The 8,784-nt window shown below is 58.5% G+C and overlaps 1 protein-coding gene across 24 annotated transcripts in view; it reads left to right on the forward strand.

The window, feature by feature from the left end:
- The window catches only part of ELN (elastin), a 32,225-nt gene that overhangs the window by 14,285 nt on the left and 9,156 nt on the right, over window positions 1-8,784 (forward strand). For 14 of the 24 annotated variants that reach the window (XM_070567740.1, XM_070567743.1, XM_070567744.1 and 11 more), the window contains 14 exons: window positions 2-73; window positions 404-433; window positions 947-1,018; window positions 1,679-1,720; window positions 2,150-2,209; window positions 2,472-2,519; window positions 4,027-4,122; window positions 4,207-4,260; window positions 4,858-5,031; window positions 6,042-6,095; window positions 6,686-6,784; window positions 7,016-7,057; window positions 7,450-7,536; window positions 8,388-8,447. In XM_070567740.1, the coding sequence (XP_070423841.1) occupies window positions 2-73; window positions 404-433; window positions 947-1,018; window positions 1,679-1,720; window positions 2,150-2,209; window positions 2,472-2,519; window positions 4,027-4,122; window positions 4,207-4,260; window positions 4,858-5,031; window positions 6,042-6,095; window positions 6,686-6,784; window positions 7,016-7,057; window positions 7,450-7,536; window positions 8,388-8,447 (990 nt within the window). The remainder of the gene's footprint in view (window position 1; window positions 74-403; window positions 434-946; window positions 1,019-1,678; window positions 1,721-2,149; window positions 2,210-2,471; window positions 2,520-4,026; window positions 4,123-4,206; window positions 4,261-4,857; window positions 5,032-6,041; window positions 6,096-6,685; window positions 6,785-7,015; window positions 7,058-7,449; window positions 7,537-8,387; window positions 8,448-8,784) is intronic. The other 10 variants (XM_070567741.1, XM_070567746.1, XM_070567751.1 and 7 more) reach the window with 1 other exon arrangement.

The raw sequence follows: 8,784 nt of genomic DNA on the forward strand, positions 1-8,784 counted from the left end.
GGAGCTCGGTTCCCGGGTGTGGGAGTGCTCCCTGGGGTTCCCACTGGAGCAGGAGTCAAACCCAAGGTCCCAGGTATGCGCTGGCTGGGTTGGGGGGTCCATGGTGGGAATCTCTGCCCACTCTCAGGCCCCTCTGGCCTGGCTGGGGTTGGGGTGGGGACCCGGGGCTCAGGGCCCTGTGGGTGGGCACCTCCTGTGCTGCAGCCCTGGTGCAGCTGGCGAGGGGGCAGCAGACCTCTCAGAAATCCCGAGCGAGTGTGAGGGCAACATGAGCTGGGCAGTTTGGGCGGAAGTGGCCACTCTCAGGCCCTCCTGGCCCTCAGTGCTGCCTGGCACCGGCCAGTGGTGCCCCTGTGCCCTACGTCCATGATGGCAGGACTCAGAATGGCTCCTGTCATTGCAGGTGGAGGTGGAGCTTTTGCTGGAATCCCAGGTGAGGCAAAGCTGGGTCCCCCACGGGGCGGGCGGGCCAGCAGGGTGACCAGCCAGGCAGGGGCTCTTGGGAGGGGCTGGTCACCCAGAATTTCATCAAGGCCTGTCCAGCTTCCCCATGCCTACTGCTCCAGGCCTTGGACTGGCTTCAGCATAAAGTGGCATCACTCACAGGCCTGCTTCCCCCACCCCACCCCAACCCCTCTGCCTAGCAGTCCAAATGAGCCCAGAAAACCCACCAGTCTGTGCTAAAATCAGTGAGGGCTGCGGGCCCGAACTGTGGCCCAAGCCCCAGGAAGGAGAGAGTCCTGCAGCTTCCCAGAGGAAGTGGCCCCCACGGGGGGCTGGGGTGCTCAGCGAAGGCTGACAGAGGCAGGAAGGCCGTGGAGGCAGGATGGATCCCAGATGCAGTGCGAGGTCATTCTGTCTGAACAGAAAGTGTGAGACTGGAGGCTTAGCAGGGGCTGCTGGCCTAAGCTGCGGGGACCTGATTCTGCTCTCCTTGTTGCCACAGGAGTTGGACCCTTTGGGGTACAGCAGCCTGGAGTCCCACTGGGGTACCCCATCAAGGCACCCAAGCTGCCAGGTAAGTCAGGAGGAGGATCCAAGAGGCACCACCTACCAGGCCTCACTGCTGAGTGGCCAGCTTGTGGGAGGCACTTGTTTGCCTACTGGTGTCCCTGGGGGGCAGGTTAAGAAACCTGGGTCTTGCAGCACACTTCCCGTCATCAGCAAAGGAAAGCATGGGGAAGCCATGCTGCAGGAGTTGGCCCGACTCACGTGCACATACATGCACATGATGCACACACATGCACGCCATGCACAGGCATACACACGCACAGAGACCCACAGCCCTGATGGGAAACCATCTTGTTGATGGTAAGAAACACCATTCACGGGAAAGACCCCTCTGACGTCAGCCCACCCCACCCCTGCAATCAGCTCATACGTGAGATATTCCCTGCTGGGGAGGGGAGTCAGGAAGCTACTCAGACTCTAGGGCCATGGCAGGCCTGCACTGATGGGGGATGGGTGTCCCACTGGGCCCTGGGGCAGGGGTGCCCTCTCCCTCCTCCACCCCAGGCCTCTGCTCTCCTGAGAGCCTCTGTGAGCAGCTCAGGACCCTCAGGGGGTGTCTCAGACTCAGTACCTGGGGGAGTAGGTCTGTCCACCCAGGTAGTGGGAGCCCAGCAAGGCATGGGGCTGCCATGAAGCAGCCCCTGAGCCCGCCCCGGCCCCTCCGCAGGTGGCTATGGACTGCCTTACAGCACTGGGAAGCTGCCCTTTGGTGAGTAAGGCCCTCCTAGACTGCTGGGCTTCCAGCTCTCTCCAGCTGCAAAGGAGCTGGGTCCTCGCCCTGGGCTAGGAGAGCACCCAGCTGCGGAGGGGGCAGGGGTGGAGTCTTAGAATGGGAATCCCCTAAGGAAGGAGCAGGGAGCTCAGACTCGGACAACCCAGTTCTCAATCTCGGCCCTCGTGCTTATCACCAGGCCTTGGGTGAACCCGTTTCTTCTCTGGGCCTCAGTGTCTTTGTCTGTAAAATGAGAATAACCACCCCACACCCACGTTTCTGTTTGCCTTAACTCTGGCCAGGGGTGTGGTGGAGACTCTGGGGAGCCCAGGCCCCGAAGGGCAGGGCAGGGCAGGAAGGGCAGAGCAGGGAGGACAGCTGCAGTGCCATCTACGCAGCCTCCCGCTCAGCCTCTCTACTTCGCAGGCTACGGGCCCGGAGGAGTGGCTGGTGCAGCGGGCAAGGCTGGGTACCCGACAGGGACAGGTAAGGAAAGCCTCCCCTCACTGCCAGCCAAAAGGGCACTAATCACCCAGGCTCTCGAGCCCTGGAGCCAGCCCACTGTGTATCCAGGTCCCTCTGAGCCTGGAGAAGGATCCTGGGTGGGGGCGGCTCTATCGACCTCTGCTTGCTGTGAAGCCCCACCCACACCCATATGTGAAAGGGTTGGTTCTCTCGGGGCTGGAACAGGTGGCCTCTGGAGATGCAGGGGCACAATGTTCAGTCTCTCCCCTTCCCCTCCCCCAAGGAGTTGGTCCAGCTGCAGCAGCAGCGGCAGCTAAAGCAGCAAAGTTTGGTGAGTACCTCTGGCGTCCTCACCTGCCAGCCCCCAACCCCCAACCTCTCCATCCCTATTACACTGAGAGCCTGCCTCACAGGTAACTAAACAAGGCGGTCCCTCCCCACACCCATTGTCTAATTTTTTCAAAACCATTCCTCTCTCCCCCCGTCCCTCCCTCCCCCATCCATTCATTTATCCTTCCGTCCATCCCTCTCTCTATTCATTCCTCCATCCATCTCTCCATCCATCCCTCCATCCATCCATCTTTCCATCCCTCCATCCATCTATCCATCCATCCCTCCATCCATCCATTCCTCCTTCCATCCCTTCACCCATCCATCCATCTATTCTTTCCTCCCCACCTCTCTCCTCCCTCCCTCCTTCCATCCATCCATCCCTCCCTCCCTCCATCCATCCATTCATTCCTCCCTCCCTCCCTCCACCCCTCTCTCCCTTCCTCCCTCCATCCATTAATTTCTCCCTCTATTCTTCCATCTGTCCCTTCATCTAACCATTCATCCATTTCAGAGACCAGGGACAGATAGGAGCTCTGCTGGAAAATGTAGGTACTGTTGTGGGAATCAAGAAGAGGGAGATATTATTTCTGCCTGGGGGAAATCAGGAAGGCTTCTCAGAGAAAATGACATTTGATTCAGGCCTGAAAATACAGGTGCAGTTTGCCATGTGGTTAAAACAAGCAGGAGCCCAGGCAGAGGGAACGGGTACTATGGTGGATGGGATAATTTGAGGTGGTACATATATGAGCATTTAAACAATTTAATAGTTTAGTATCAATTTAATGTGCACTATAAAATTTTTAACTAGCCCATGATCCCTTGGCTCACAGACGTAGCATGGCCTTCCCTGTGCCACACAGTGGGGAGAGTGGGCATCTGTCCCCTTGCCCCAGGGAGCCCCCCAGTTCAGAGTCAGATCATTGAGGCTGAAGTCCTCACCTTCACTCCCAGTCCTGGGGGAGCCCTTCCTACAGCCATTTGGGACAGAGACCTCTCCCCACCAGCCCAAGGGGGCCAGAGTGTGGAAAGAAGCACTGAGCTGGAGGCCTGCTCCACAGAGGCCCCCAAGGCTGGAGGGGACGGCTGGAATGTGGGTGCAGGAGAGTGGGGCAGCAAGGGGCTGCCAGAGCCAGGCCGCCAGGCACTTGGATTACAAACTTGGCCGAGTCTTCGGAACACAGGGAAAGGAAGCCTTGAACATTCCTACAGGGGCCCCTCTGGCGTGGGGAGCGGCGGCTTGTGGTTTCTCAGTATGTGGCAGTGATTAGAATGGGATTTGTCTGAAAACGTACAAGTCTCTTAATGAGCGTGTTGAAATGGACACTTTGGGGGTGAGTCAAGGAACAGTGGGGTGGGGGCCTTCCCAGGCAGACATAGCGGGAGACGCCTGGGCCTCATTCCCAGAGGAGATTGTGCTGGTGAAAATGTGGGCCTCCGAGCCGCCTTCCTGCCCCGCCTCAGGAGGGACCCTGGGAGCCACATCTGCACTGTCTCCATCCTAACAGGTGCCGCAGGAGCCGGAGTTCTCCCGGGCGTTGGTGTTGGAGGTGCCGGCATTCCTGGGGTACCCGGTGCAATTCCTGGGATTGGAGGCATCGCAGGTAATGTCTGTTCCAGCAGGGGGTGGGGGTGGCCTTGAGAGGGCCACAGGGAAAGGACCTCACCATCTGTGGCTATCTCTCTAGGGGTCGGGGCTCCAGCTGCTGCTGCAAAGGCGGCTGCTAAGGCAGCCAAATATGGTGAGTGTCCCCAGGAGTGGCAGGCCCAGGACTCCAGCCTGCCCTCAGACCCTCAGGGCCTGCCCTGGCCTCTGCAGTGGCCTCGGAGACCCCAATCTGATAAGGCTGGATGGACTTTGCCTTCATCCATCTGTGGCAGACTCCCTCCCCGTCCTGAACATGCCTTGTGCCTGCCTCCTTGCCTTTGCCCTCTGGCCAAGCTGCCTAGGAGGCCATCTCCAATGTTCTCCACTGACTGGCCCAGTCGATGGGGGGCGGTGCCTGTGGAGCATCTGGCCCCTCCCGCTGTCCCCCCAAGGCTGACCCACAGCTGTTGCACCAACTGTCTGGGTGCCCAGTAGCGAGAGTTCTGACTTTGCTTTAGACACAGACCCCGTTCTTCCCACCCACAGATCCAAACTCTTAGAGCTCTGTGGGAGTTCTCTCAGTCCCTCCCCATCTCTCAGATGAGTTGGATCCATGCAGAGGCAATGCCAGCCAACCTGGGATCCTGCACTCAAGACCCGCCATCCTATAGCTCCCCAGAGCCATGCCCTTGGAAGACCTCTGACATTCCCATGGGGTCCAGGCCAGGAGAACAAGCCTTCTCTTCCGCAGGAGCTGCTGGAGTTGGAGTCCCTGGCGTTGGCGTCCCTGGCGTTGGCGTCCCCGGCGTTGGCGTCCCTGGCGTTGGGGTCCCTGGCGTTGGCGTCCCTGGTGTTGGGGTCCCTGGTGTTGGGGTCCCTGGCGTTGGGGTCCCTGGTGTTGGAGTCCCAGGTGTTGTTGGACCAGGTGAGCTGAGCTGTATGGGTAAAAGAAATATTGAAACTGTTGCCAAGACTTTTGGATTCTCCCTAATACCTTACCCGTCTATCCTCTCCATATCCTTGGCCATGCCTCGTCTTCTCTCCCTTGGGTTATACCCACCTCCTAATTAGCTACTGACAGCTTCGTCTTCTCCAGTTCACCTTCTGGCTGTCCATGTGCTCCTGGGGGCAGGAACCATGTCTTTTTCATCTCTATGTTCCCAGCCCTTAGCTGAATAGGTGCTCAGTGAATGGTGGATAGATGGGTGAGTAGGTAGGTAGATGGATGGATGGATAGATTGATGGGTGGATGGACAGGCAGATGGACAGCTGGGTAGGTAGGTGAATGGCCATGTGGATGAGTAAACAAATTTATGGATGAAGGAGTGTGTGGTGGGTAGATGAATGGACAGATACAAGGATGCATGGACACATGGATGGATAGATAAATGGGTAAAATGGTGGATGGAGAGATAAATGGGTAGATGGAAAGACAGATGGATAGACATGTGGGGGACTAGATAAGTGGTTAGAATGATGGATAGATGGATAGATGGATAGATGAATGGATGGATGATGGATGGATAAGCACATGTTTGGATGAGCAGATGAACAGATGGGTGGGTAGAAGGCAAATGCAAAATGGTTGGATAGATACTTAGATGAATGGATAGATAGACAAGTGAGTGGATAAGTGTATGGATAAATAGGTGCATGAGTGGACAGAGAGATAAGTGGTTGAATGGGTGGATCAAGGTCCAAGGATAAAGAGACAAATGGACAGACATGGGTAGGTCAGTGGGTGGATGAACGGGTGGTTGGGTAGACAGATGGCTAGATGGGTAGATGGAGACATGAATGGGTGAATGGATGGACAGCTCTACATTGGCTCGAAAGAAAAGGCACCAAAAGATAGATGGGTGGACAGAGGCATATACATGGAGTATCTCTCCTCCATTCTCTCCTGAGCATTTGTGTCCCCCTTGGTCTCTCCAGGGGCTGTGTCACCAGCTGCAGCTGCTAAAGCAGCCGCCAAAGCAGCCAAATTTGGTGAGTGTTATGCTGATAGCTCTGCCCCACCCTGTTCTGGCTTTTACTTACCAGAACTAAAGAACCCTCATCTTCTCGTCCTCAATTGTACAGCCCAGAGAAGGGGAGTGATTTGCCCAGGGTAACACAGCAAGTCACTGGCAGAGGTGGGACTTGGACCTGTTAAGCCCCAGGACAATGTCTCTTCCAGTTGTCCCCCGCCCATGAGGCCATGGGATTGAGTGATGAGAGAGTCCCAGTGTGGCATTCCCAGTGCAGACAGTGTCCCTGACCCTCCCTGCCATGGCCAGGGCTCTCTCAGAGGAGCCCCAGCCTGGCTAGGGATATGGGACCTGCCCACAGTCCCTCCACAGCCAACAGAGGGGCCCTTCCCCAAGTGCTCAGAGAAGAGAGGGAGTGGGGGAGTGTTGGAGGGTGTCAGGAAAGGCTTCAGGGAGGAGGCTGGCAGGGGGCCCAGGCATTCCACAGTTTCCTGTCCTTCATGGACCAGACTTGGGGGAGGCTCTTTCCCAGCCGACCAGCATCCCCCAGAGCCCTCCCCAGCCTCTCTCATTGAGATCCTTTTCCACTTGGTTCTCTTCTCTCTGCAGGCGCTAGAGCCGGAGTGGGAGTTGGAGGCATTCCCACTTTCGGGGTTCCTGGCTATGGTGTCGGTGTCGGAGCCGGTGTTCCTGGAGCTGCCATTTCCCGTGAGCCTTCATTCCATCTGGGGAAACCAGGAGAAGGAGTAGGGGCTTCTCTGGCGTAGGGCTATCTGGGGGATGGGGAGTGTGGACCGGGCTTCAGTGTGGTCAGGGAGGAGTCAGAGGAGCGCTCAGGCTCGGCCTGCGGTGCCTTTGGGGCAGGACAGCTGTAAGCACAGCCCGGCTGAGGTCCAGCAAGGCTTCTGAGAGTCTCTCTCTTTCCTCATTTCCTCATAGCTGAAGCCCAGGCAGCAGCTGCCGCCAAGGCAGCCAAGTTTGGTGAGTGCCCCTGCCTAGTCTGTCCTCGCGCCCAGGGCCGCCGCCTGCCCTCCTCCCCAGCCCGGCCCTGCTCTCCCCGGGGCCCAGGCTCCGAGCTCAGAGCAGTTCTCCAGCATGAGGGCAGACCAGCCTCATATTCAGGCCTCGGGGGCCAGAATGGCCTGGACCACGGTCGGGAGCCCCTGGCCCTGTCTTCCAAAGCCACACTGCACTTCTCTGCCCTCTTCGGATGCCACCGTCAGGGTTATTGGTGTCCTGCTTATCACCCGCACCCCAAACCAGCAAGTTGAAGGTGCCCATGCAGCCATTCTGTCCCCCTGCCCGCCTCCACCCTCTGCACCCCGACAAGGGGATGCTTCGAGGGCCAGGCTGGACGCTCCTCCCTCCTGCAGGTGCTGGTGCAGCAGGAGCCCTAGGAGGGCTGGTGCCAGGTGCCGGAGTCGCAGTTCCAGGCGTGCCGGGCGTTGCAGGGGTGCCAGGTGAGCTGCGGCCCCAAACCAGAGATGGGAAGAGAGAAAGCAGTTGCCCCTAGTTTGGAGGGAAGAGCCTTCCATGGGATTCCAGACTGCTGAGTGGACCCGGCACGTCTCCTCCCTGCCCGGGACACTCAGGACGTCAGCCGGCTAGGCAGCTGGAGCTCTGCTCTGCCAGGGTCCAGGGGCCTCATTCCCTGCCTGTGGGGCCTCGCTGGTCCCTGATGGGGTGGGAGTGCCTGCATCAGCCCGTGGTTCTCCTGAGCTCTTTCCCTCTACAGTCAGAGGCCAAAGGGGGAGATGAAGAGTTACAGTGAGGTTACCTTACAACCTTCCTTGGTGGTTTTTCCCGCCAGAATATTTCTCTTCTGCATTCCTTCTTTCTGGGAGAAATTCCCCTTTCGAGTTCCCCCAAGAAATGAGCCATTTCCTCCAATAGTTTTGGATACAGGCACGATTAGAATTTTTTTTAATGAACACCACCTTCTGCAGAAAGCCCCACAAATCTCCTCGACTGAGGTTTGGGAGAGAGGGTCTGTGCGTCCACCCATCACAGCTTTGGGGCCTCCACCGCAGGCAGAGCTAGAACCCACAGCCCCAGAGCTGCTTCCCGGGAAAGGGGCGTGCCCAGATCAGCCAGTGGACCACCCCCAGGGCGGGCCCGGAACCCAGGCGGCCTACCACGGGCAGGCTTTCCTGCCCCTCTCTGTCTCTTGTGTGAGGAGGCTGAGGGTCTTTGGGGAGAGGGGACAGTTCCCTAGGGGTGGACTCTGAGGGGTCTTTCCGCAGTAGGGGATGGGAGAGAGTGAGTAGGGGGCTGGGGACTACTCCTCAACTCCCGCTCTTCACCTTTCCAGGAGTAGTGACCCCAGCAGCTGCCGCAGCCGCCAAGGCCGCCGCGAAAGCCGCTCAGTTTGGTGAGTGTCCCCCTGCCCCTGAATCCTGCCTCCAACCCTCGTCCTGGAGTACTGCTCTCTCAGGCCCCCTGCTCTGGGGTCCAGTAGCCCCTTAGGCTGTCACATTCTGGGCGTGGGCCTTCCTCACAGCTGCTGGCCTGTCTGACCACTTTTAGGGGTGTGGGGAAGTTCCCATTTAGGAACTCCAGGACTCCCCGTCCTTCCCAAAGCCCCTGCCGCCTCCCAGGCGGCTCCCGGACCTCCTGCTGGGCTCCTCTGGGCTCGCCCCAGCCTGAGCGACCGCCGTGTTCTTGCTCCCTGACAAGGTGCTCCATCTCTCGCTCATCTGAGGGCTGCC

This window comes from Equus przewalskii, chromosome 12 (assembly GCF_037783145.1).
Source record: "Equus przewalskii isolate Varuska chromosome 12, EquPr2, whole genome shotgun sequence".
Classification (NCBI taxonomy): Eukaryota; Metazoa; Chordata; class Mammalia; order Perissodactyla; family Equidae; genus Equus; species Equus przewalskii.